The 27,784-nt window shown below is 40.5% G+C and overlaps 1 protein-coding gene across 5 annotated transcripts; it reads left to right on the top strand.

Moving 5' to 3' along the window:
- The first annotated feature begins 1,036 nt into the window (after nt 1–1,036).
- Nucleotides 1,037–27,630, top strand: MYOM3 (myomesin 3). 5 transcript variants are annotated; one of them, XR_014575093.1, is made up of 37 exons: nt 1,037–1,142; nt 3,243–3,376; nt 3,530–3,604; nt 4,265–4,424; nt 4,669–4,826; nt 5,884–5,979; nt 6,636–6,724; nt 7,920–7,964; nt 8,169–8,309; nt 9,349–9,510; nt 9,795–9,936; nt 10,028–10,227; nt 10,559–10,612; nt 10,940–11,067; nt 11,965–12,148; nt 13,033–13,207; nt 13,845–13,966; nt 14,644–14,831; nt 15,007–15,133; nt 15,628–15,806; nt 15,883–15,997; nt 16,221–16,377; nt 16,746–16,855; nt 17,352–17,396; nt 17,528–17,664; nt 19,288–19,432; nt 20,685–20,744; nt 21,738–21,805; nt 22,093–22,203; nt 22,902–23,148; nt 23,277–23,315; nt 23,837–23,942; nt 24,756–24,919; nt 25,535–25,571; nt 25,697–25,719; nt 25,810–25,865; nt 26,939–27,630. XR_014575093.1 is itself a non-coding variant. In XM_083810112.1 (37 exons), exons 2-37 carry the CDS (start codon nt 3,270–3,272, stop codon nt 27,233–27,235), a joined length of 4,290 nt encoding a protein of 1,429 aa, XP_083666238.1. In that variant the 5' UTR covers nt 1,037–1,142; nt 3,243–3,269; the 3' UTR covers nt 27,236–27,630. The 5 variants fall into 5 exon arrangements, 2 of the variants coding, with proteins under 2 accessions (XP_083666238.1, XP_083666239.1); XM_083810112.1 differs by having other exon boundaries at nt 22,859–22,946; XM_083810113.1 differs by having other exon boundaries at nt 15,628–15,810; nt 15,890–15,997; nt 22,859–22,946.
- The last annotated feature ends 154 nt before the right edge of the window (nt 27,631–27,784 follow it).

Below are 27,784 nucleotides of genomic sequence, written 5' to 3'. Positions count from 1 at the left end.
GGGTGACTCAAAACCTTGCCAGATGTGATGTTGGGATTCATTTCCACAAAGTCTTGTGAAGGCCAGAATCATTAGACTAATTAGCAGGGATAGGTCTACTAGCAGCAATAAAGCATGGTGGGTGCTCAGCTCAGGAAAAGCTACAGGCCTCTGTCAAGAGACAGGGCGCTGGGCTGAACAGACCTTCAGCTACACCCTCTACAGCAATGTTATTTTTTTACAGATCCTCTTTACTGCCTTCTGGCCACTTGGCAAAGCCCACTGCTGGCGCACTGACCTCTCATCTGATCAGATGGAGCTGCAGAACACCTGGCTAACAAACTGGCATTGTAGCTGCAGAGCTTTACTTGCAAGCCTTTGTTTCTCCTGATATCACAGAAAATACCACCCGCTCCTCCCAGTGCTGAGAAGGGTTTATCCCGAATGCTGAAACTGCATGCCGATCATAAACACATGGAAAACTAGCAGTCTCTGTTCTTTTACCCTACTCCAGCCTCCCAGATACTGCCATGAGCAGCTGGATATGTAAGCTCACTGCTGTGGTGGCATCGAGCCCTCCTTTGCCTGTAACAAGGAACGTACAATAATCACAGCCAACCCAAACACATGAGCTGTTGTTAGCTCCGATCTAATTATACACTGACATAATTTGCCTGCAGTTGGCATTCACTAAAGTGATGTCAAAATAAATGATTTCAGTTCATTATGCAGCAATGGCAATGTTGACCCAAGGGAAAATCCTGGAGGAGGTTGAAACATTCATTATTCATTTTAGTTGCTTCACGAGTGTCTATCCTAAGGAAGCAGAGGATAATACAATGCTCTGATGCCTGAATTTTGGAGGCACCTGACTTTCCTTATATCATTTGGCAATGGCAATTATTTAACCAAACGAAAACGAGTTTGTGATTAGTTATCACTGCAGTACACGGCTCAAGCAGTGTAACCCCTGCATGGGTCTCCCCATTGTCACTGTGATGGCATGGTAGGATGCTATATTTAAGGCTCGAGGATGGGCACTCAAACATGGGGAACATTCTTTTGGGGAGAGTCATTCTTAGTGTCGTCAACAGGGAAAAGGAAACGCTCCTTTGTCCTTTCTCTTGCATGAGGACAGGCACTCTCGCTGTAGTCTTCGCAGGGTGAGTTTGTTTATCTGTAAATAAACTACTGTTTATAGCAAGATTTTTAAAGATCTTTATAGCAGCGTCAGCTATTCTGTATGATCACTTTGTTTGTATTGCACCACAGAGACAGATTGTGCTTTGTGATTGTATCTGCTTTAGAGTGTCTTTACTGTTTTTCCAGTGTTGTTCTTATGAAAATAATTTTATTTTATGTTTTCTCACAAGAGTCTATTCTGTTTTATTGGTCTGTTCAGAAAAAAAGTGCATACATTTGGATTGAAAAGTGTAGGCTTCTGTAGATCAGAACTCTGTATCTTTGGAACAAACACCAGATTATAGAGGACAGAAAAATTTCCAGGGAATAATAGAATGTAATATATATTAAACATGATTTTGGAACAGTAACTCTTCATGAACATAGAAACAGAGATCTGATGCACAGTAGTCATTCTACAGCTGCAATAGTCCTGAAGAGAGTAGTATTCTAGGAAATTAAAAAGATATTTTTTCCATTAAAAAAATACTCCATTTTCCATTTTCACTTTTTTGTATTTGCCAATGCTTCTTTTTTTTCATCCAAAGTTAGCATCTAACTTTGAGGAAATCTGTATTTTCATATGCACTTGGGAATATTTTGCATTTACCATAACTGTGCTTTTCCATAAAACTGTGCTTTTCCGTGGACAGTTTCTACACAATTTGTTTACATTAACAGAAAATCATACTCCCGGTAAAAGTTGTCAGGGGTGTATTTTTAATTGTTTTAGGGTTAGAAAACAATAAAATTAAAATGCAGTGAAACAACTGTCAAGAGAAAATTTCAACAATAGAGCATGAGCAAAGGAAGGATTTACAAGTATGTTTGAATGAATATTATTCAGCAATGATCACGTTTCCAAAGAGCCAATGTGCTTTCATAAAGTAACATAAGCTCCTAGAACTTGAAAATCTGTGCAGTTTACAGATTGGGTTGTCGGTTTCTGAACCTTTTGCAAGACATAAGTAGATACGGAGGAATACCCTGTTAAAAATCACTTCTGATTAATGCCCATTCATTATCCAGTGCCTAAAAGCAGTACACCTTATTCCCAGAAGAGGGGCTGCAGCAACAGCACGGTCCTTCAGCAGCTAATGCAGGAGGTGGAAGGCAGCCAAGAGCTGCTGTTTGCTCCCCACGTTTCACCTCCAGGAGGGGGATCTCTCTGGGCAGGCTTCTCCACTCCCTCTGGGGAGAGTCCTGCTGTTTACTGAGCAACTCCATTACAGCTACTGTTTGAAGAATGCTAGCTTTCTTCACAATTTATCAACTTTTTCCAAGACGTAAGAAGAAGCAGGAGGCACTCAGAGGAGTGGATAAAGCATTATCCCATTGAAGTACTGACTGGAACTGCCAGCAGCTTAAAATACACAGATGGGATATTTGGGGTGAAGAATTGCTCTGTCTGCAAAAGATCAGTTCCAGAAAACCAACTTGGATTTTCCAGTTGTCACAGACACCAAGCAATTCCCACACAGCAGCCTGTGATGCAGCAGTGCTGCCTTATCCAACCCCTGGCACACCCAGGCAAGGTCAGAACACGGTACAACTGCAATCTGGATGTCAGGTCACAGGCTATCTGGCATCAGATACCCCTGTAATAGTTTCCAGACTGAAAATCTGCTTATTTTCTAAACTTTTCCTCTGTATTTCACTATCTAATGTTCCATATCTTATTTTATCCCTGATCTTCTACGTCCCTCTGATCTCCCTTCTCACGACGCTCCTCATTTGCCTGCATGCTATATTGGGGGTCTGATCTAATGGAACACCCTGGAAGATCCAGCAGCTTTAGAGCATCAGCCTTCGGAAAACAAATCGACCCACAAAATGTTGCCTACCTACTGTTCTGTTACAACTTCGGCTGCCTTTAAAGACTTATTAATTTGATTATCTGATTCCATTTTTCACTGAAGCATCACAAAACAAACTTCTTTCATAGTTTGAATACCAAAAGGTAGTATTATATGAACTTTCTTTCATGGCCCTTGAACATCAGAGCAAAGCAAGGACTTAATGGTAACTGTAAGCAATACTGTTAAGCTTTGAAAGCCACTTTATGTTTAACTCTATTCCAGCAAGAAGTTCATTTCTGGCTTCCCAGCATGGGAACCCGAACCTTTTTCCACCACAGAGAGGAGGAGCAAAAGGCGGAAAGGGAACAGAGCTTGCAAATGACCTCCACAACTAGAAAGAAAAGGTTCAAAACCAGGTAAGCCACAGAGATAGTTTGAGCAAATCCTGTCCAGACAGGACTTTCTGAAGCATTACACTCAGTACCAAACACTCACAGATTTGTTGAATTTTGAATTTATGAAATTATGGACATTTGTCTGGGTTCTTTTTATGTGTCTGCCTCTGGAAGTGAGGAAGAAGAGACTTTCAGCCTTTCAGAGTTATCCATAGCAGCTGCCCTTGCACTGACCTCCGAGATACCACAGTAAGTCAGAAATCATTATAACTCAAATACAAGCATTGTATTGCCTTTCTATAGGGGTCACAGGTTCCAACTCATTTAATTGGACTCAAAAAGACCAGGTTCTGTCAAGAGGTTCTTCCTCTAAAAACACCAGTCCTCTACAAAAATGCAGGAAACTAAATTACATTGCCTTGGTACCTGTGATGATGAGCCCTCACAAGCCAGGGCTTAAGAGAAACTATATTTCATAGGAATAAATTGAAGATACAGAGTCAGATTAATATATAATGGTAACAGATGGAACTCACCCCTCTTTCCAGAAAATCTTGGCAGTGATCCTGCTGTCCATCCTTCTGTGAGGACTGAACAACCTACATAGTGAGCAACACCCCTCTTCTCTTTAATCCTTCTGCCAGTTCCCCATACGGGATTAACAGTTGTCAAATAGTGGATTCCCTTCTTGAGTCATTAGAGTGTTATCTCTCATGGTAGCACTGTTGGCTTCTATGACACACGATTGCCTGTCATCATACCCCATTCTAAGTAAAAACTGATGTTTTTGTCCTTAATACTTGCTTAGATTTAAACAAAACTGTGTACTATAAAACAACACAAAAAGACCAAAACAAAATATGAAGCATTATCCTAAAATTTGTTGGCTTTTAATATACTCTATTGCAGAGATTACAAGCTAAGAAGAAAAGCTGCCATCCTAGAGCTTGAGCAGAGGGGGCAAAAGAGGGTTCGGTTTGGAAATGAGATGGAAAAGCTGGAAAAGGAGGTTATTAGGAACTGCAGACTGCTGCGTGTGAGAGCTGACCGGAAGGCCCTTCGGAGGAAGGTCAGATCAGATGTCTCTATTGGTAGCAGAAAAACCAACGGGGTTGTAATTGCCAACACGATGTAGCATTCTGGAGAAGATGCTAAACAGGTGTTGGGACAACCTCAATACCATCAGCAATAAGGACAAGGCCTTATACTCCTGCCCCTGAAGTGTTATTGTACATGTCCCTTGTGTAAAAGAGTTTGTATAATTGGAAAATAATCCCTTTCCATTGCCTTTATTTAGTCTATCTTTGTCACAGGCTGTAGAGAAGGCACAGATGGAGAAGGACTACATTGAGCTGCGTTCTGGGCGCCCACCTATGTTCTGGATCCCCCTCCGGGTACACGCTGTCTGGGAGAGGATGGAAGTGATGCTGGCGTGCACAGTCCTGGCTTCGCCACCACCACAGGTTACCTGGTATGTCCGCCGATACCAACAACTCGTCCTGCCCACGTGGCTGACAGTGTGTGCATTTCAGGGGGCAGCCAGAGGAGTAACATCTGGGTCCTGATAGAAAGGAGGAAGGGAGAGCTTAAGAATCACAGAAAACACATTCAGTTTAGGTCCCTTCTTCAGTTCAACTGTTAGGACTGGTAAAGACGTGAGGTATTTAGTGGGCCCTGAAGACAGTCGGCAGTCCTACTGGGCTCCTTTGGGATGGGACTGATGCTCACATTGATCTCCCTCCTTCCCCTGGTGCTCGGAAACCAGAATCTCCTGCCAGCACTAATTCACTCTGCACACACACACACCAGCAAGTCTTGGCTACCTTGGATACCACACAAGTTTTGGCTTTGATGCCATCAGTCCTACAATTTGTAAAAAACAAACCAACTCTTATACTTACTCAGCCCTGGTTATTTATTAGCATGCAGGAGAGGAAGCGTTATGTACCAGGCCTGACTGCAGCGATTGCCATTAATAACAGAAGGACAGAAATAAATGAAAGATTGCCTCAGAAAACAATCCGTAGAGTGTTCTTTGATCAGTTTGTTTAAGTGATTGACCATTCCTCCCACGGAAGCTTTGAAGCATGCAAACATTTGGATTACTACTGACTTTGCAGGCAGCCAACTCTGTACTCTCAGAGCCCCCGTGTCCTTCCAGAATTACCCCTCTAAATTTCTCAAAGAGCAAAGAGAATAAGAACCTCCCGCAGCTCCCCAGCAAACCAAAGGAAGCAAGAGATACCTGCTCCAGGTGCCTCACCCGACGTGCAAAGCAGGGAGCACAAACCAAGGAGGAAGCAAGACGCCAGCGCCGATGGGTGCGAGGTTCGCTGCAGGGCTGCTCGGGCCTGGCATGGATGCGAGCACTGAAAAAGAGAGCTGCGAGCAGCTGCCTAAGCACCCGTCTACTCCTCTGTATCTCTGTTGTGTTTGATGTCGCTAATTTTAAAATAAGGTGTTAATTTTACCAGCCAGTCTCTTCGTCCCTTCCTCAGCACCTTTGTGTCACCTTTGTGTTCAACTAGGTATAAAAACGGAATCCCTATCGATCTTCGCCTAGCCCCAGCAGGAAAATACAAGATAAAAAACAAGTTTGGGATGTTGACCCTGCACATCAGCAGGTAATGTATATACTCTCGTCTGTGAGGTGTTTCTTTTCAGTTGAGTAAGACCTGCTCTCCTGAAACATCCAGTTTGTGTATGCTAAACAAAAAGGATAATTCTTCTGGCATCTGACCCTGCTTGACTTTAGTGTGTTGTATTTGAGCTAAGCCGCTGCTGTTAGTGAGTGATATCAATGGTTCAGAAGGTTTAATTTTTTTTTACAAAAATCTTACAGCCTTATTAATTTTTACTCCTTTTTTTAGGCATGGCCAGAACATTGTCATTAAGGGTAGTGCCCTGCACATTAGGAGCACTTCACAAGCAAACATACCAATGTGAATTGCTACATTGATCAATTGATCAAGGTAATCAAAATGACATTAGCTCAACAACCCTGTGAGCTATACAGGTGATAAATATTCCTGCATATCTTCACTGGAGCTTAGTGTTCTACAGGTCTTTTGCTTGCTCCTAATGTGAAATCTTCTGCTCGTGTGTATTAAAAAACAAACAAACAAAACAAAAAAACATACAAAAAACAAAGTATAAGAAATATCTGCAATCAGAAGGAAAAACACTTTCTTGATGAAAAGCAACTATCTGCTTCTAACTTTTGTCCTGTAAAGTATGAATAATGACTGAAACCTAAAATGAAGCGGAAATATTTTTTCAGATGCTCCATGGAAGACTCTGCTGAATATAGTGTTGAAATTAAGAATCAGTACGGCGAGGCTTACTCATTTGCTACAGTGCTTGTCAGGAGTAAGTAGAAAATGTTTCCTTAGTTCTAAATTTTCAAATCCTTGAGACTCTTCAAAATAGTTTCAATGCTATACATTATATCAAAAAAAAAAAAAAAGGCACTCTGGAAAAACAGAGAAAGAAGTGAGAACTCTGTCAATAAGCTAGGAAAATTCCTCTAATTTATTAGTGAGGGAAAAGCATAGCTGAATAAACTAATTTTTAGCAACCGCCAACCAATATGTAATGGCTGTTAAAACAGCTTCCCTTTCTCAGTCACTTTTGGTCTCAGGCAAAATCTTTCAGATTCCATGTGGACACAGCTGTCTTTCTACTGCGCTGAAATTGTACTGAATTTAGATACTTATTTTTTCTGGACTGATGTAAAACAGCCAAACATACACAATGCCTACAATACATAACAGGATTAGAAGGAGTCTCTTGCATTTCTAAAGTTAAGAAAGAAATTGGTTAACATTTGCTGTAACTTTCATGGGGATCTCTTGGTGCAATATTGCATGGAATACCGTACCCCTCTCTCAAATCAGTAATCACCAGGAGCAAATACAGTAACTGGCATAGACTGTCTGGGGTCTGGCACAAGCCAAATTCAGACGTGGTGAAAAAAGTAAACCACCACTACTTAAAAATGGAAGTTATATCAAGCTTTAAGAAATATGCAATGAAGTCTCACAGGATCTTAGTTTAGCTGCTCATACTTCCTCTCTCTATCTAAACACATATAGATAACAATTTTGTCATTTTAAAAAAAAAAAGACCTACAGAATTGCAGACAACTAAATGCCTACAGTGGGACTGAGAGTCCAGGGAGCAATTTAAATGGTAACAGATGGTGACAGGAGGTGAAGAGGTTTGCTTTGGAGACCTCACAGGTCATGCTAAGACAGGTGTCTGGCTGAATGAACTGCAAAGCCAGCTCAAGTATTTTTTTCAGACAGAAGGGGTCTTTTTTGGTTTAGATAGTGTATTTGTTGGTGGTGCTGTAATACATTCTTGGCTCTGTTATGGGTTATGTTATTATCATCCTTACTCTTTGCATGCTGTATTTTGATCACATCTGAATACCATTTGGAGATGTATATACACACAGAAGAATGTGTCTCAAGAATTTTATTTTAAAATGTGCTGATATCATTGAGTGGAAGATAAACACTGGCATGAAATTTCCTAAGGGTATTTCCTTCTTGTCTTATAGAATATTATGGGAAAGAGTCGGGATTTGATTCAGAAATATACAGAAGTAAGTAAACAGCTGTTACTATTATTGCTTTGACTTTTATATCCTGAAGCAAGCTGGTTTTTCTGAGCTATAGTTTTTCCTATTAGCTTGACTGTATATGAAAAGTGCAAGGCTCAGATACCACTCTTAATATAATAAAAAAAGCTACAAGGAAGAAGACTCTGTGAAGTCTTGCTCATGCTGAATTTTGTTTTAATTTCATAGGATCCCTTATTGCCAGAGAGGCAGATTTTGCCTTTTCAATGAAACCCTTATTTTCAAGAGAGAAGGAGCCATTCACCCTCTCCTGTTACTTCTCCTCTGATTTACTTGAACACCAACGAGACATTGCCTGGTTCAGAGATGGTTTGTATTCAATAGCTAAGCTCATATAAGCTTGTATACATATACACATCTGAATATACCATTTAATTTCACAGCTGTGATCTAATGTTTACAGAAGATAATTAGAATTCTGGATTCACGAGCTGCTCTCAGCTCTTCTCAAGCAATAGGTGCTATTATTTAATTGGCATGCTTTCCTCACTTGTAAAAGGATGACAGCACTACAATGGTTTGGAGGTAATGACTTATTTCTGCTTGTAAGAATAGTTTAAGAGCCATAGTTCTATACAGTGGTAGCTCAAAGTGTTTGCTGTTAAGTCACTGAAAAGACGGAGAAAAAAACACCTTCTGGCTATCCTTTGTTATTCTGCTCCCAGACAAGGATGTCCATCTTAGCCAGACTGGTAATTCTTTGTGTGCTATTAAGTTTTGGAAAGCAGAGGCAACATATTAAGATGCCTCTTACCATTGCAGCGCTTATACCATAATCAGCCACAAAAATAACAGGACCTATTGAGTTTTAGTGATCTGAGCAGAATTTGGCTATAGTTTGTATTTCTGAGCAATTCCGGATTTGATAAATATGTGCAAAATGCACAGCATGTGCCATCCTGCTTTGCTGGTTTTGAGGGCCACTCAGGCAGAAGATCCTGCAGGCTACATGGTAATGCATTCTCAGGCAGAGCTGGTAAAATATTTGGCAGACCTCAGAGCATCCAGTTACCTGGCGTGAAGAACACCTTTTACTCACTGATTTGTTTAAAGCTCCATTTTATTTACTCTTTATTGCTTTGATTACAAGCTCTTCAGGATAAGGTCCACGCTTTTTGCACTGTGTTTTGTGTACAAAGAGAACACAGAGGGATAGCCACAAAGTAGGATCAGAGTCCAGGACTGTATCTCAGAGGCACAACAATCATAGTAGCAGAATTGTCTCGCAGACCCCTTTTCTTGCTCTGTTTTGTTGTTATTTTTGGTTTTGTTTTTACATTTGGAAATACAGTGATCCTCACTCCACCAGTTCAGGTGGAGATCCTTTAACCCTTTTCATGCTTCACAGGTGAGTTGCTGCAGAACTCAGAATGTCAGAAATTAAAGTACCAAGACCGGGAAGCTTCTCTGACAGTGTCATGTGCTCACAAAGAAGACGAGGGATTTTACACTATCCGCGTCCCCTCACTGGATGGATATAAGGAGCAGACCACTTACGTGTTTGTTAGAGGTATTACCAGGATGCTGTCCTACTTAGAACAAGAAGCTCCTTTCCTCATATCTTGGCATAAAGGAATTCACAGCCTCATTCTCAAGAAAACGTGTCTCAATTATGTGCATGGGTACAACTAACAGGATGTCCAAATCCTGTTTTCAGTTGTGATTAAGGTTCTAGAATATATGACTTGCATTACTGAGATGTAGGCCTTTGCACACTTAAAATCAAGTTACTGAGTACAAGTTTTAGTACAGAGAAGAAAAAACCTTAACCACTGTAACTTGCTGTTTCTATAGATGCTGCAGCAGAAACAGCTGGTGCACCCGGATCCCCACTCAATGTGAAATGCCATGACATAAATAAAGATTGCTTGATTCTTTCTTGGGTAGCCCCCAGTGATAATGGAGGAAGCCCAATCCTTGGATATTTTATTGAAAGGTCTGTATGTTGGCCATCTCAGAGCAAGAAAGCTCATCATTATGTTGTGGACAAAACCCGAAGGAACTCCACGGGCTGTGTTCCTTTCCAGGTGTGTTGCCGGGTCAGAGGACTGGGTCCCATGCAATGACAAGCCTGTGAAAACCTGCCGATACCCGGTCCTGGGCCTCGCTGAAGGACAGACATACCAGTTCCGAGTAAAGGCTGTCAATAAAGCAGGCATCAGTCATCCTTCAAAAACCAGTGCTCCAGTTACAACGTATGACCCCAGCAAGGACAAGAGAGTGACGGGTATGTACTGAAACCAGGAAAATGTGCTCTGTAAGTACAATGCGAGGCTGCAGGTATAAACGAATGCAGTTTGTCCAGCTTCTCCTCATTCTCACAAACATCATTGCAACATACTGCCGTGCTGTGCATTTGCTGAACCCACCTCAGTGCTATTCTGAAACAGAGAAGATCAACCACACGGGACATTTCATTAAATGTGTGATGAAATGTATACAACTATTTATATAATTAAATTACACAGTTCTGATCTCTGTCTTTTCTGACAAGCTCCAAGCATTTTGACACAGTTCTGTATCTCTTACTGGATAACACTGTCCTGTTAACATTGCAGTTATTCCATATGACGAAGGCAGGAAGATAGAAATTTTCAAGGATGACCTAGAAGGTACGTTCAAATTTATACTGAGCCATTGTCTCAGAGAGAAATGATTGTTATAGAACAACGAGATCAGTACTAACATGACTCAGGATATGGGAAAACATAACTGCAAGCTGCACAAGGAATGGAAACTACCCTCTCTAATGTCTAATCTAAATCTCCCCTCTTTTAGTTTAAAACCATTCCCCCTCATCCAGTCACTATCTGACTGAGCAAAGTCTCTTCATCTATACTAAAAAATCTTACTTTACAGTGGGAAAACATAATCTGTTTTAAAAGAACACTTTTCTGCTACATTATAACTAAAGCATATTCTATTCTGACTTCCCATAGGACACATTAAAATTCCTTTGCCACCCACCAATGTTCATGCAAGTGAGGTCAGAGAAGATTATGTGGCTTTGGCCTGGGATGAACCAGACCCAAGAGGCAGAGAGCCACTGAATTACTACGTGGAAAAGGTAAGAAAATAATATCACATAGAAGGGAAACTGCTGCTACTCCTGAACAGAACTGTTTATTTCTCATATGGCCTATAGCACAGGCCAATATTTATTGACCATGAATAACTGCTGGTGGATGCTTAGAGTAGTCAGTGAAAATAATTTAAGTCACTGCTTCTAAGGGAGAGGTTTCCTCCCATCTTAAAAAAAAAAAAAAAAAATACAATCATGTTTTTCCTGAAAACCTTGGCACAAAGTAGAAGAAGGGAGGCAAAGGAGCTGAATCACCCTACTCCCTTGAAAACGTGGTCGGTCCCTTACTGGAGTGAGACACACTGAAAGGCTGCTCTAAGGGGAAGCTGCTTCTGCTTCGCCAGCACTGCTCACTGCGCAGGGAACTGCAGAACCAAGTCAGCAATGACTTTCTCAGCCTCTCTCCAGCTCCACAGCTTACTAGAGCCATGATCCTGACTCTGACACCAACTTACATAGCAACAATTAGCAAAGAATAAATTAGTGAGTTTTACACCATACAATGGTAGTGGAGTTTTAACAGGAAGAGTGTTCCTGCCTTATGGGCCCCTAGGAGGGGAAGAGCCATGAAGAACTGCACAGTAGTTCACTTTACCGCTCCCCTCTAACCCCTTTGCTAGTTAATTAGTATCTCCTACCAATTTCCTTCTATATGTACTCGTTTCCCACCTGCTGTACCATTTTTGTTGCAAAGGGGCCCTCTGTTGCCATGGAAGAAAAGTTTAAGTTTATCAAGAAGAAGTGTATCACCTATATTTTGTTTTTGTTTTTTTTTTTGGTTGGTTGGTTGGTTTATTATTTTGCTATGAAGATTGACTTTGTTATTCCTCAGGAGGGTTTTAAGCTTTCACAAGTTGTAAATCATCACCTTTTTCTTTACAGTCTATTGTAGGCAGCAACTCCTGGCAAATGGTTAATCTGGATATGCCAGTTAATTCCCCAAGATTTGCACTCTTTGATCTTGTTAAGGGAAAATCATACCGCTTCCGCGTGCGATCTGTTAACAAGTACGGAATCAGTGAGCCATCCCTGCCCAGTGAACCCATAACTGCTGGAGCAAAACTGGGTAATTATTTCACTAATATGCACTACACTAATGACATGGAAAAGGTGATGTACTATGAAATTAATGTGTGGGTTCCCCCTGCCCCCATCCTGCTTCCTTTAAACTTCATGTTATATTATTACACAGCAGTTGCTTTGATATCAGGAAATCTCTTAATGCCTTAAATCTTTGTTTAATTACTTTGCAGTTGGTCAGTGCAGTGTAAATCTAACCAAGCAATATGGGAGAATTACATTTAATTGAGGGACAGTTGAAGCCTGTGATTAATCCAAGTATTCTTCCAGCACTCTAAAAAAAAAAAAAAGAGGCTGCACAGGCCTGTGTCAGAAGGAACGATACAGCTGTGCTTGCTGAAGGAACCTGTCTCGGGGGCTTCAGAGTAAGGAGCAGTCCCTGAAGGGCTGATTTGTTCTGTTTTCTTCCCAGGAATGACATGACAACAGTAAGAGATGCAAAGACCCATGCACATGTTTCCGTTACACAGAGAGGACTAGCTCTTTCTCTTATATATCCTCATATTAAAGCTGCACTAGTGTTCATTAATGCTGTCCTTTTTTGTCAAGAGTGAAGCAGGTCCCATTTCACAGCAGAGTCACATAAGAGTTAATATATGAGTCTCATTTCTCCTCTGCTTCAGAGGTTACATAGGTGTACGTGCAGAAATCTATGGTCCATAAGGCAAAGAAGTATAAGGAGTCATAAACCCAAACATAAACATTTAGGCTGTAGACCAGGACAATGTCTATGGTATTTTGCTCTAATTTGAAAGTGTAGCTCTGGAAAAGGTGAATAAATAATACAGCTCAACTCACTTATGAAAACCTTTGAATTTATAAGTTTTTAAGAATACAACTATTTTTCTGTTTTCATTTTTTCTTTTGCAGCTACTCTGCCACCACCTTCTCAGGTTTTAGCTTTCAGAGACACCAAGACATCTGTTGTTTTGCAGTGGGATAAGTTAAAGGATGGTCTGGAGCCTCTTGGCTACTACATATATTGTCGGGAAACTGGGACAGAAGGATGGCAAACCGTCAATAATAAGCCCGTGACATGTAATGAGTGAGTTCAGCTATTATACTGCACTGAGAGAAGACAGGGTGCCAGCTTGGATTCCTGTGTATGGCCGGAGTCATATTTCAGATAAAAAAAGAACTTCCTTCTCTGCATACACAGGCATGCACACACGCAAACGCCACGTCCTCTTTTAGCATTAAGTATTGCTCACATGCTGAAATGCCCAGTCTTACTTTTACATCCAAAGCCAGACTGACAGCAAGGTCTGTGTGTATCTTCAGGCTCTAAGTCTGCAGAAGACAGACCCTGTGGCATGACCAGCAGAACCACATTCCATTTTTTTGCTTCCTTTCCAGAGAGTAAGTTGGTGTCACTCACACACAGGATTCAGAAAACCTCTGTAACTGTGGGGGCCACATGTCAACAAAAAAGTCCATTAGAAGTCCTATTTATTCTACTGGCAGTGCCAGACAGCAGCATGACACCTCTTGGTATCTAATCTATACTTACTGTCCGATTTATTGGTAGCCATTTTACGTGGCACAGTGCTCTTTAATCTGTAACGGCAAATAATGGTTTTGCAAGGAACATTGCCTTATTAAAATATACTGCTGTCTGTTCAGAGGACTGTTTACCTGTACTCTGAAGAGTCAGACACAAACATAATTATTTTCTCTCCTAGATTTACTGTTCCTGGGCTGCAGCCTGGAAAGGAGTATGTCTTTTGTGTGAAATCTGTCAGTGAGGCAGGACTAAGCGACAGCTCACCAGAGACGGATCCTATTGTTGTCAGGCCAGCTATTGGTAAATAGTATATACATGCACATACACACAAAAAATAAACCCCTCCAAGATGTATCTATCATAGAAAGCTATTATGACACACAGTGGTAATAACAGTGAGCAGATAAGCAAACAAAAGCAAGAGGGAACGGATTTTCTTGCACCCCACTGGTTCTGTTACTAATTATACATGTCAGGGGTGGGCAAAGTTAATTAGCATTTTGGCAAAGGAGTGTGTTAACGCTTACAGTATTCATTTGGTACTGGTACAAGTGAATGTTTTAAGTGCACTGTTATGCTGGTATCTTGAAATCAGCAATGTGAATTTCTCCAAAGCAATTACAAAGACCTGCCCACCACGTTAAGACAGTAGCCGACCCTCAGCCTTCACCTTTATACCAACTCACTCTGTCCATCTTTTCTAACAGACAAAACATAAAGCAACATGCAAGAAACACCCTGAAACATTTCCGTGACTTTTCTTGTGGCATCTGAAAAAGAATCCACTCACTTCTAAATCCTTTCATGCTGTAAAAGTGGTATTAAAGGGCCTTAATATAAATAGCATCACATCTGATCTGCACACCCAGGGCTTTCCTCACCCTGGTTTGTCCAATACGTACACCTCCTTCCCTAGTCCCCAGAGCCCAAGCCCGCACTGAACACCGCTGTCCTTCCCCCCTCCCTTTGCTGCGCAGCTCGGCCGTCTGCGCCCCGCGGGTTTGTTCTGCTGAGCTGCGGGAAGAGCGACATGACCATCGGCTGGAAGCCCCCGAAGCGCCGAGGAGGAACAAAGCTTCTGGGCTACTTCCTAGATCAGCACGATACGTCTGAACTCGACTGGCATGAAGTCAATATTCAGCCAATTCCCCAACGAGTTTACACGGTATTAGTTTCAGATATAATACTGTCCTTCCTTACATGTAGTGGGAACCATAGCTCCAACACGAGATGAGCTGCTTCTCCTCTACTTCCTCTAGTCCAGAACTTACCTCATGCCTCATAAGACTGCTACCGTGCAAGGCCACGCCAATAATCTCTTTGTGCTTCTGAACCCAAAGGTTGGCAACCTCAAGGAAGGTCACCTCTATGAATTCCGGGCTTGTGCAGTGAACATGGCTGGTGTTGGGGAAGTGTCTGAACCCAGCGACGCGTTCAAGTGTGAGGAATGGACAATGCCAGAACCAGGTACCTCTCACAAAAAGAACAGGCAGAAAAGTATTACCAGGTACACCAGTTATCTTCTCACTCTTCTGTGACTCCAAGGGACTTCTGAAGACTAAACCTGTACAAGGCTGGGTCCCAGTGTACAGATGCACACAAACACTTCTGGGGACCTTCTGATTCAGATGTAGCATATTATTTCTGCATTACACACATCTAGCATCAAGGTATTTTTAATAATATTGTTTCCAGAGAATGAATAATCTGGATCAAATACCTTAACATCTTTGTATACTACACCAGAGCACATAACATCAAACCAGCTGATGTATGCTTTTTTTTTTCCTAGAACCTATGGTTCTAGAGCCTCAACGGTTGAATAGCATAGAAAGCACCACCAGTGGGCCCACTCTTCACTTGTTAACAGAAAGCTCTGCTTTCTGATCTAAAACTCAAATGATGTGCACCTGCTTGCATTTTTAATGTTATTGCTTGACAGCACACTCTTCTCCGGACAGGCCCTCCTTATGATGTGAAGTTCACCGAAGTAAGAGACTCGTCTCTGATGCTACACTGGCAAGCCCCGCTGTACACAGGCGCAGGTCCAGTTACAGGGTACTACGTGGATGTGTGTGAGGAAGGGTCAGAGGAATGGAAGCAAATAAACAAGCAGTCCGTAGCCACCACTCACATGAAGGTCTGTATGTGCACTTACTATCCAAATGTCGCTTCTCATTCAGCCTTATGTTAATTCCTGTCACTGGTTCCTACAGGTTTCAGATCTAGAGACAGGGAAATGCTTTATTTTCCGAGTAAGAGCACTGAACAAGGCTGGAATTGGGCCCCCTTCACTCCCCTCGGATCCTGTGGTGGCTAAAACCAAGCCTGGTATGAAACTGAAGTGGTGAGATTTTAAATATTAGCTACATGTTCCATAGCAAGAAAAAGCCTGAGTCAAAATAAAGATTAGCAAATTAATCTGCCCACATGAATTTACTCTAGCTGTACACTTTCTAGCCTTTAAGCCAGATGTCCAGACGTTACCTGTTTCGGTAAAGAAAGTTTTGCAGTGTTATATTTTTTCCTTTGATTGCTTACTTTTGTCATACAGGCACAAATGAAATTGAACTTGGGGTTGATGAAGAGGGTCTCATTTATATGGCTTTTGAAGCTCCTGAGAAGAATGACTCTTCTGAATTTATCTGGTCAAAGGACTATGAAGGACCACCAGATGCTGACAGAGTTCGGACTGAAGAGAAGGGCAATAAGTGAGTACCTTATGCACACTGAGAAAATGAATTGTGGACTGTGGAATAAAGAATGCCTTAAACACAGAGAAAAATGTGAGGGCAAATGTTTCCCTCTCCTCCCAATATACAAGTAAACTGTTGAACTTTTGCAAATCTCCCCCTCTCTTTTGCAAATCTCTTCCCAGCTCTGCTGTCTATGGAATGGGGCAGGCAGGGAAATGGTCAGGTCACAGAAGGGAAACAACATCCCTTATATTGTTAATGTTTTTGCCTTGCTTCTCAGTGTCACATATATGTGATGTTCTAGATGTATCAAATGTATTGTATTCTCTTACAAAAAGCATAATTTTTAAAAAATATATTTCTTTTCTATTATTACTTTGAAGATCTAAGCTTATACTGACAGACCCATCAGAAAAGGACTTGGGAGTATATTCAGTGGAGGTCACAGATGTAGATGAAGATATCTCTGCCAGCTGCACTTTAACGAAAGAAGGTAAAAACTAATTATTAACAAGCACCAAAATCTAATGTGCCATAATTTTCTAGTATGAGATGTTTGGAGGAAAGCTTCTCCTAAAGGAATAGAAAGTGACTGATGTCACTTAATGATAGGGGTATCATTAGAAAGATGTTTTTCATTCCCTGAAGGCCAAAGGGCAGTTTCTTTTCCAGTCCCCTACAAAAAGATACCACGGTCCTGGAAGGTCATTTTTCCATTAGAGTTCAGATTTCACACACAGCTACACTATCGCAGTTATTTAAAACTTTAAAATATTTCTCAAGTTGATAGAACCAACATTCTGTTTGGACATAAGTAAGAATTGTCTTCACCACCACTTCAGGCCCTCCCTGCTATGGAATGTCTTGTACTTATTATCTTCTTCTTGACGTAAACAAAGCTCATTGACAAATTAAGTCCAATTGATATAATGATTTTGATTTGGCCTCGTTGTACTAATCTCAATGATTTCTTTTTCTTTGCATTTCAGACTTGGACAAGTTACTGAAACTTAGCCATGAAATCAGGAACCCGTGTAAGTTGAACCAGGCTGAGGCCACTACCATATATATAGATTCTGAAAGAGGAACTCTGGCATAATCCTGGCTGAGCCAAGTTCTGTGGTTTATATATGAATTCCCCTTGGCGGTTCTCTTTGTTTTCCAGTGATAAAGCTGATATCTGGGTGGAACATTGATGTCCTGGAGAAGGGAGAAGTGCGGCTGTGGCTGGAGGTTGAAAAGCTGTCACCAAACGCAGAACTGCATTTAATCTTCAATGAGAAGGAGCTTACAAGTACTCCAGTATGTTTGGGTATTTTTAATTCTGACTTACTTTCCCCTTGCTGAACAGGGAAATAGACCAACTGGGCACGTCCCACACTTTCTAAATTACCATCAGACATTTTGATGTGTGTTTTTGGGAGGGTCTGTGCCTTGATTTCCCACTGTGCATAAGCAGAAAGCCAACTGTCTGATTCTCAAGCTGTCCGGCCTTAGTACCATACACAGCCACAGGACTGACGCTCAGTTAAAGACAGGGCAGTCCTCCTCAGTGCTATGGCCAGCAGAAACCTCAGTGGTAAGACGCAGAGAACACCTCCTTAGCCAGCGTTCCTCCCACTGTGAGAAGCTGCCTCTGTCAACCGTGCTGCAGCAGACTTCCCTTTAACACATGGATTTTCCAGCAAAGCCCATCCATGTCCCATTCATCTGATACTAGATGCACCTGTGCAGGACCAAGAGCTTTCTCTTAGTGAACCATCTGAACTCATTTAAGAGGATGGTAAAGAAATATACCATCTCCGACAATGAGGCAGGATATTTTCTCTTCTACTTTAACAAGCAAAGCTGCAAGGTATCCACCCTCTCTCTTTGAACTGCATACGGATAATGAATTCTAAGAGCAGATGAAAGTGATTTATTTCTCTGGAAATAACACTGCATCACATGTTACAATACACTCCTACCTTCTGATATATTTTAAAAAAAGAGTTCTAGCCTCTTCCTTGTCTTCCATATCAAGTTAATATTTTAACATTTAAAAAGCATTTGGAATGACAGGAGCAGAGTGGACAACAGTTGAGAATGAAGAACGACGTAAATCATGTGCCTGTCAGTTAAAACGCAGCATAGCAATGCCAAGATAACAAAAAAGCAAAACAAAACAAAAAAACACCGCAGATACAACAAAGGGCTAGGAGTACTCCAAAGAATTTCAGAGCCTTTATTGCAATGGTTCCTGGTTTTGGGGGGAGGGCTGTTTTTTTAAAGCAATGTGTAGTTAATTTACTGAAGACTTTTTTCTATTATAAGAACTGCCTTTTCTACACTGGAGAACTGACATAGTAATGCGTGATTACAAAGTGTTTGCCAAGCTCTTTGTAACAATAATATTTGCCTAGAGCAAACAATGAGGTGAGGCATAACGATGGTATTTACATTTAAGGTATTTACATGTAAGTGTCTGGCAGGTTTCGGGGTGTGTGTGTAAAAGATTCAGTAGTGGTTGCACGGTGTCAGAGGGTGGCAATATTACTTATAATTGCCCAAATATGTGATTAGTTTCATTATACTAAAAATCGTAGAGATCCTGGCAAGTTGAAAAGTCTGTAACACAACAAGAAAGAATGCATTGTGTTGTGTGGTTTTAACAGAAACTTTCTCCCAGAGAAAAGTTCTGCTGCATGCAATTCTGCTATGCCTAAATGCACAAACAAAGAATAGATGAATTACAGAATACAGAATACCAGAGTGCATTGGCCTCATTATACCTGTAGGATGAGGGAAATACATGAGGATACATACATAATGGGACTGTCTGATGTCTGAGTGTCTTGTGAAAGATGTTGAGCCAGGATCTAGCCTTGGAACTGTTCCTCTGTGGAAAAGCTATTTAATTTATCATATTTGCTTTGTTTTACACAGACACATAAAATAAACTTTGTCAAAGGAAAAGGTCTGGTAGAACTGATAATCCAGAATTTCTGTGATGATGATAAAGGGATGTACACAGCCCAGCTGCAAGATGGAAAAGCTAAAAATCAATTCACCCTAGTTCTTTTGGATGAACGTAAGTGGAAATTCAGTATCAAATATAGACTGCCATGCCGAGTGGAAATTTTTCAAGGCACTTAAGGACCTCAAGTATTTCTGACAGCTATACTGGCACACTGGGAATGTGGAGAACAAATTTTAGCATACATTGAAAGTCCATGAACTGTGTAAGAAATAATCTGTATTTCTCTTTAACATAAATTGAAGCTTTTGGTCTTACAAATAGGGTCCCTGATGATAAAAATGATCTGCTAAAGTAAAACATCTAGTGAATCTAGTTTAGTTATTGTTTCCAAATGTTTTACATTATTATCTTGTTATGTCAAACTGTCTGTATCTTGGCAGCAAACTGTATGGCAAGTATTATGATACGTACCTATTTATTTCAGGACAGGATCAGGTTGAAAATTCAGTGTATTTAACAGCTGGTCAGTTGCATCAAACTGAATGCAATAAAGAAACTAGTGTCGATTGTCCTGAAGGCAAGTCCAAGCAACAAAGAAAGATAAACATGAAACATGCGGGGTCCTTGTACGTGCTAGTACAAGGAGGCTCTTTAATAAATTAAAAATAGGAAGCAACAAGATTAGCATTCAAATACTTCCCCACGTACTGTCTATCTCCATTTTCTGTTCCTGCAAGCAGTTTGATGATTTCAAGCAACCTTACAAAGCTTCCACATTCTGTGAACAGAAAGTGTCTGTACAAATGTCACGTCCACTTGACTCCCTGTACAACCAGCAGAGAGAAACAGACTCTTGTGGGGTGATCCAGCACATGTTAAGTTCAGAATACAAAATGAGCTTGACTTGTGCTCTGTAAGTGCACGTTTTTCTTTACTGATGATGAAAGAAGTAGAAAAACCTCATGTTACATACAGTTGTCTAAAAGTGAGGTAAATTTTATCCTCTCTGCCTTCCTTTGTGTTTCCTACCTTTAAAACATTTTAATTTCAGGGTTTCTAGCCTATATTTTTGTATGGTCAAAAGTCCTATTTGATTTCCTAAATGCATAATGCTCAGGTCTCCAAAGACCCTTCTGTGTTCATGACAATAAATATCACATACTCAGCAACCAGTACAATCAAAAAAAAGATGGTGCTGGTCTGTTCAAGGTTCTCAGTGAGGCCAGAGGTAACTGATGCACTAGAGATACCTTATAAACATGTATCACAGCTCTTATGATAACACCCTTTGCAACCAGAAATCTCTAGTGTTATAGTAAGAAACAGGCTCTTTTGTTGACTTTGACTATTACTGTTCTTACAGGTTTTGCTAAAGTTGCAGAGGAGGCTGATGCAAAACGGAGAGAATGGAAGAAAAAGCAGGGTAAGATAAGCTGAAGGTTAATGACTTACCAGAGCTGTGCCAACAGGATGGCAAAACCTGAGCAAAGCCATATTACTGAGTGCTCTAAACACTTTTCTTTATCATCTTCTTTAAGTGTATTATTTAAGCTGATTAATACACGGGGATAAAATTCCTTATTTTCAGATACTCTGCTCCAACTCCTGAAAAACAAAATATTTTCTTAAAATTAGTTTTAGCCATGCTAGCCACAATACTCAGTATAGGTTCTCTGAGCCAGTACACAGAACATTTCTTATTTTTGTAAATTGTCCAGTCTGAATATATATATTGTAATTAATACCCATTCACTTTCCTTGTAGAAAACAAGGTTCTCTAGACATGTTTAAAAAGATCCATGCGTCCCACTTTCACTTTATCCCCCATCTTACATTCATGGATAAGAAAGTTTATAAAACAGTTTCAGAGGAAAAAAATATTACAGTTGGAAAGCCGATCATCCCCTTCTAACTGGGATACAAGTATCCACCACCACCAACTGCCCTACCAGAGAGGGCTATGGGTGCAGCTGTCTGCCTTCAGAGATGACCAGTATAAGTTTAAGCTGTGTATAAAGCAACTTGCCCCTCAGTTTGCCCCTACAGGAATATTCAGGAAGAAAATTAGAAAGTATACAGCTTGTTTATTCTGTTGCACTTCGCTCAGAAAATCTCTCATCTCCCACACTGACTTCATGCAATGTAGTCATTAAGTAAAGGACTGCTTAGGCATCAACACTAACATCATTTTAAGGTATGATTCCTCAACAAACATAAGATCTGTTGCCTTAGGACATTACAAGAGCAGCAAAAATTGTGTGCTGTAAACTGTGGTGCCTGATGCATGCAAAACTAAAAAGCATGAAACGCTCCCAAGGAGCAGCACTGCTGGGATTCACCACTAGAGGGGGGCATTTCTGTAGCTAATTAGGAGCTGTGGAACTGTATAGCAAAAAACACTTATTTTCTTTTATAGGCCCATATTTTATAGAGAATTTGAGATGGAAGGTTACCGAGAGCTGTGAAGTACTCCTTACCTGCAAGGTACATACATCTATGTGATGCAACTGCACAGCCTGAATTCCTTTAGCATTAAATTTTAGATGTGAAATGTAAGGGATGGGAACAAACAATGCTCCTTTAAATGGTTATTTGCAGACCAACGAAGGGTAAGAGATAGTATATCTTGGACAGAATTTTCAATAAAGAAGGAAGTTTCCAGAACTCTACACCAATCCTGTAATGCAAGAGACGTTTTGCATTAGGGCATATTGGCATTCAGAAATAAAATACGCTTGGGAACCTGACTTCTAAACCTTGACTTTAAACAGGCAACGAACCTGAGAAAGGACACCAGCTTCCAGTGGTTCTTCAATAAGAAAACACGAACAGGTGGCGTGTTTGATCCACAGACTGGGATAGGAACTCTTCGTGTTAAAAAGGTGAAAAACAAAAAAGCAGAGGCATTGGAAGTCATGTCAACGTGCAAACACAGGGTTATCTTGCACTTAACATTCAATTTGTGTTTTGGGTAGTGCCCACTAAATGAAAGAAGAATTAATGCTATAGCCAGCTGAATTAGAAATTAGATGTTTTTAGCAGTGAGTGCCTGTTAAAAGTTTAACGAGTTCTGAGAGTGGCTAAAAAGGAAGTGTGGGCTCTGCAGGTTTTCTGAGCAAGATTGGTTGCCCATTCTGGAGACAAACTTTAGTCAAAAAAAAAAGTTACTGTGCTCATTACTGAAATGACTGAATGAAATTTAAGGCGTAACCTGCAGAGAAGGCCAGACACGCTGAGCTAATGCCCACTGTAGTCTTAACTCTGCCTCAGGGGAGTACAGCTGAGGAAAGGGACCTTGGTGGTGCAGAGTTTTAGTGCGATCTCTGCATGGCTAACTTGAATCCCGCTTTCTTCTTTTGCCATCCTTTCTGATCAGTCCAACCTCAGTCCAGGGAAGATGAAAATCTCAGCTCTCTGCCTTTTCCAAATCCTGCCTTATTTCAATGATATGTGAAAATTCTATTGTCCTTTTTTGTTGTAGTTTTGTTGTAGTTTTGTCCTGTTTTATTATTATATATGTACATATGTATTTGCCAGATAACCAAAGCAGATGAAGGCCAATACAAAGCACTTGTTTCAGATGACCGAGGAGAAGACTACACCCAACTTGATCTCACAAAAGGATGTAAGAGAACCTTGTATATGGCAATATTACACATTCACACACCTGCCTGGATTCATTTTGGATTTAAAAACAAATTTCATAACTTGCTACCATGTTTTTAACTGCACACATAGAGTGCTAAGGAAGATAGAAGCATCTAAATACAGTAAAAAATGCTCAGCATCTAAAAATAAATGAATTGGTGACAAAACCCCCATACCCCGTAAGCTGTGCAACAGAAAAAGACAATGAATAACTGATATATTCTAAACATAATGAAATTAAGTTAGTAGATCAGATGTGATTTGCTAAGTACTGTATAGTTAGTTAAATACCGCTATGTCTTTGCAGCCTTTGAAGACCTTCTCAAGGAGCTGTGCAGGATCAGCGGTATGTCCCTTTCTCCTCAGCTGATACAGTAATTACAGAAGGGGGAAAAGATGGGGTGCCACAATCAGAGCAAACAGCTCACGAGGTCAATATTTACCACCTCAAGTACAACACGGCCTATTTCATATTTCTTTGGCATCAAAAGCACCTTTAAACTGTCAGTGGGGATGGTCAGTATGTGTGCCCAGGGACATAAAACGCTCTGCACTTACAAATTATTCCTGTGACCTTTACGTGCCAGCAGCCTGCTCCTTGTCACAGCACTTGCTATGTGAATTTGAGCAAGTTGCACTGTTTTTATCCATGCGATGTGTATTTTGGGTCTCCAGAAGAGGTGTTGACATTTTTCTACTCTGTTGGCTAAAAGACTCAAGACTCCATGGGGCAAAATTCAATGCCACGTTCAGCTAGTCACAGTCTCCAGAGAGAAATTGCTTGGGATTTTGTTTGCATAGCATGTAAAATTACACAGATATTCTTGGACATTCGCCTCAATTTCAGTCTTTCAATTATACTATCAGCTCTTTCTGCTTCACCTCTGAAAATTCAGCCTACTGAAGAAGGCATCAAAATCTACACGGACGTGAAGTACTACACAGACTACATGAAAACAACCTGGTATCACAAGTAAGTCCCCAAAAGACATTTTCAAGGCGTCTGGGGGTACTGTTGCTTATACATCATAAAAATGTTGCTTGTCTATCATAAAAATTAAGCATCTTAGGCCTGAATCCTTATTTTTTAAGGCAATGGGAGATTTATCAGGGTAAAGACGGAAAACCACAATTCTCTCTGAATCCTGAATCATGTCCGGGAATTCCAAAATAAACAAATCATGCTATTTTTATCTTAGCACTGAAGAAATATTTACAAGCGGTCATCTTTACTAGAATAATAATTTAAGGTACTGCTCAGTTACAGCCACCTTGGTTACAAACAGGAAAGGAAGCTGTCATTTTTTCCCAAGTTCTTTATGTCTACTATCTTATACTTCTGTAAACCATATTACCCCACTCTGAGTAACAAATATTCCCAAACATTACAAGATTCTTTCCAAACATGAGCTAATTTAGCCGCATAACATCTTAGTAAAATAGAGAAATGCCTTTTTATTACACACCTCGTACAGACATACACAAGGAGGCCAATTTTTAATTATGTTTAAAGGCTAAATGCGTATGATGCCTACATCCTATTTAATCTCGTACATAAGAATCAGGAGGTCTTTTGTAGAGTTTGTAGAGCTTTGGCAAACTGCCTAAACACAGAGATGGATGCCCAGTGAGATTTTCAAATGAGTGAGTCCATAACTCTCCATGAAATGAGCAGTGAGGTCCTGACTCCCACCTTCTTGTTCTAACCGGTTTAGGACTAACAGAAAGTTAACACTCTATGCAGCTCTGCTAAATAGTATTGAAATTATGTAATTTGTTTGCTTAGGGAGAAGAAAGTGGAAAGTCGTGACAGACTGAAAACTGGGAGCACAATGAATCAGATCTGGCTTCACATCCTGAACCCCACAGATGCAGATAAGGGAAAATACGACCTGGAGTTATTTGATGGGAATGACACTCACAAGCTGTCAACGGACTTGTCTGGGCAAGGTAAGCTAAGTCAACAGCACTGCCACAGGAATCGGATCCACCTGAGCTGCTTTCCAAGCTTCCTTCAAACCGCTGGCAGCAATTCCTCTCTCTTGTGTTTGGGCTGGAGGTTTGGTTCCATGACAACATGCTACGAAACCGGGTTCAGAACGACAATGAACTGCCCATAAAAGTCAAAGGAAACCTGAGGAGAGGAGAAGGGAGCAGCAGAAGAGACCGAAGTCTTTAGGGCACCTTGCTGCCAGAGCATAAGGTGCTGCTGGGGGAAGGATGAGTGGGAGGACAGCTGCTCCCGGGACATGCCCCCGAGGCTGCCAGAGCTTACGAGCAGCATCCTGGAAAATAGAACATTGTTTCATGTTTACAAAGGCTTTTCCAAACAGTTCAAAGGATTCTTTTCCTTCTGAGGAAAGGGAATATTAGGCTCCACTAATTTCAGTACTTTATAAGTATATTCTTATTTCCATAAGGCATATATAATGTATAAGTGATAGTTAATTATATGTAGCTGTGCATACAAATACCTGTATTTCCAAACCCGATGCATTACATTAAACCTACTAAGTCAAAAGAAATAAACAGCAACTTTCCTTAAAAACATTTCATTCCTTGCAGCCTTTGAAGATGCCCTGGCTGAGCACAGAAGGCTAAAGTAAGTTTCTGCCTAACTATTTTCACAGCCAAACTGATCTATTTCAGGTGTCATATTCTATACTGAGAATATAATACCTAATAAATAAAACCACTATAATTTTCTCTCTCTCTCTTCACTTTCAGAGAAGCAGCAGTAGCAGAAAAGTGTAAGTAAATGAATTTCCTTCCTTCTGCCAAACACAGCCAAGTGGTACACTGATAAGTAAAACTAAAAGGTCGTATTTGCTTATTCTCAGGTCGTGCCAGAGTTGTTCAAGGTCTGCCAGATGTTGCCACCATCATGGAGGACAAGGTAATATTGAGTAACTGTTCGTGTAACTGGGCCTTGCACAGACACGAGAATGACTGCTGGGAGAACACTACTGGTGTCTCCCTCCTGTACGGTTCCAGGAGCTTTTCAGAACTACCGCTGAAGGAGCGAAGTGGTACCCTCTGTGACACTTGTGTCAGTCCCATTTATTGCTGATGTGCTTTCAAATGTGCATGTGCTTCTGCACTTACACGTGCTTTCCCTGGCACAGAATCTTCTGTCAGGTTACAGGTGTAACAGATGCTTCCTAGGTCTGTTTCCCAGTCAGATCCTTTCTGTTGTCTTCCCATAAAATACAATTAGACTAGGGGCTAAGTGCTGATCCTGATCTTTCCCATCATATAAACTTGATGCTTACATTTCTGGGTCACATTCCCCTTTACTACTACACAGGCAAAATAAATAGCAAGTCTGTAAAGTAATTGCAAATTCACCATGTGTCTATTTAAGTGCCACTTCATGGTGTAAGAAAGTTGTAAAAAGACAGCAGCACAAATATTAGTCAGGCCCTGTGAACTTAGTCAGGTTAATCCTGATTATACTGGAAGATATCAGGAAAAGGAAATGGACAGTCCTGGAATCTCACCTACTAAAAACCTAGAAGAATTTGCTAAGTGCTTAAAATGCCTCATGTCATTTCTGACACTTTATTACCAAGGTTGTGAAAGTGACTCCAAGTCACTATTGTAAGAATTTTCTAGTTCCATAGAAGCTGCACAGAACAGCAATAAAATTTAATTAAGGACCACAATTTCCTATAGCCACAAACTAGACAGCCAATTAAATGCAATTGCAAAGTAACAACTTTAAAAATAATCATTTTTTAAATAATAGTTATCTTTCAGGAGTCATCACTCTCAGTTTATAAAACAAAGACCTGAGATAAAAGTATGTGTGCTATTTGATGAACACATAACATAACACATAATGAACAATACAGTCAATAAGCAACCTTTGTGGATTTGTCCTGATCTTGATTTTTATTTTTCTTAATCTCACATCAACTGAATTTCTTTGCTCAATTACGTGTTCGTAATCTCTCTGTTTTACAATAGACCCTGTGTTTAACTTGCTGTGTATCTGGAGATCCTTACCCAGAAATCACTTGGTTCAAAAACGAGAAGGTTATCGTCTTTAAAGATCGTTACAAAATGGATGTGAAGGGGACAGTTGTCACAATTACCATAGAGAAAGTCTGCAATGAAGACACAGGAAAATACAGCATCTATGTCAAGAACAAATATGGCTCTGAAACAGGGCAGGTTACTATCAGTGTCTATAAGCATGGAGAGATACCAGTAGGAACAGAAGAAAAGTCCCAGGTGGAAACTGTAATGAGAAAGCCTAAATGAATTAGGCAACTATATCGCATTGAATTTAAAAGGAATTTAACTCCTTTGGATTCATTTCAATGTCTCCACCCTAAAATTCAGTTTCATATCTCTATTTTTATTTCAGTATTATTTTAGTATTTTTATTTTGGTGGTTGCTAGAAAACAATTCTCACTTGTGTGTGGGTGCATGCACACACTTGCATGCTCACTTTACAGAGAAACTCTTTCCTGGCAAATTATGTTGTGTGGGAAATACCAGAGGATTCACGTGCATGAGAACCAGGCTTTTAGTAGAGGGTTGTTTGTTCTTGTTTTTATATTTTTTTTTTGTATTAAATCCTCATGTGTTAATGATTATCTTGTAGCTGAGAAATGTTTGTCTATATTATTAAACTTATAACCAGAGTGACACCTTAGCACTGTCATCAAGTACATCCATTTTGAAATGAGTTAGAAGTGAAGAATTTTCCCAAGTACTGTGTGAATCAAGGTCTTGAAGTATTCGCCTTCACAAACTTAAGCCATACGGGAAGAAAACAAGGCCTGGTGCTTCACAGAGGAACACGT

Source organism: Anser anser, assembly GCF_964211835.1.
Source record: "Anser anser genome assembly, chromosome: 24".
In the NCBI taxonomy this organism is placed as follows: domain Eukaryota; kingdom Metazoa; phylum Chordata; class Aves; order Anseriformes; family Anatidae; genus Anser; species Anser anser.
Note: the sequence above shows the minus strand (reverse complement) of the source record. Positions and strands in the feature narration are given on the sequence as shown.

Bases quoted from the DNA above. Each gene is read 5' to 3' on its own strand.
- MYOM3 (XM_083810112.1), top strand. From the start codon at position 3,270: ATGGGAACCCGAACCTTTTTCCACCACAGAGAGGAGGAGCAAAAGGCG. The intron at 4,827-5,883 runs GTATGTCCGCCG...GTGTTCAACTAG, and splicing joins CCACCACCACAGGTTACCTG to GTATAAAAACGGAATCCCTA. The intron at 9,937-10,027 runs GTCTGTATGTTG...GTTCCTTTCCAG, and splicing joins CTTGGATATTTTATTGAAAG to GTGTGTTGCCGGGTCAGAGG.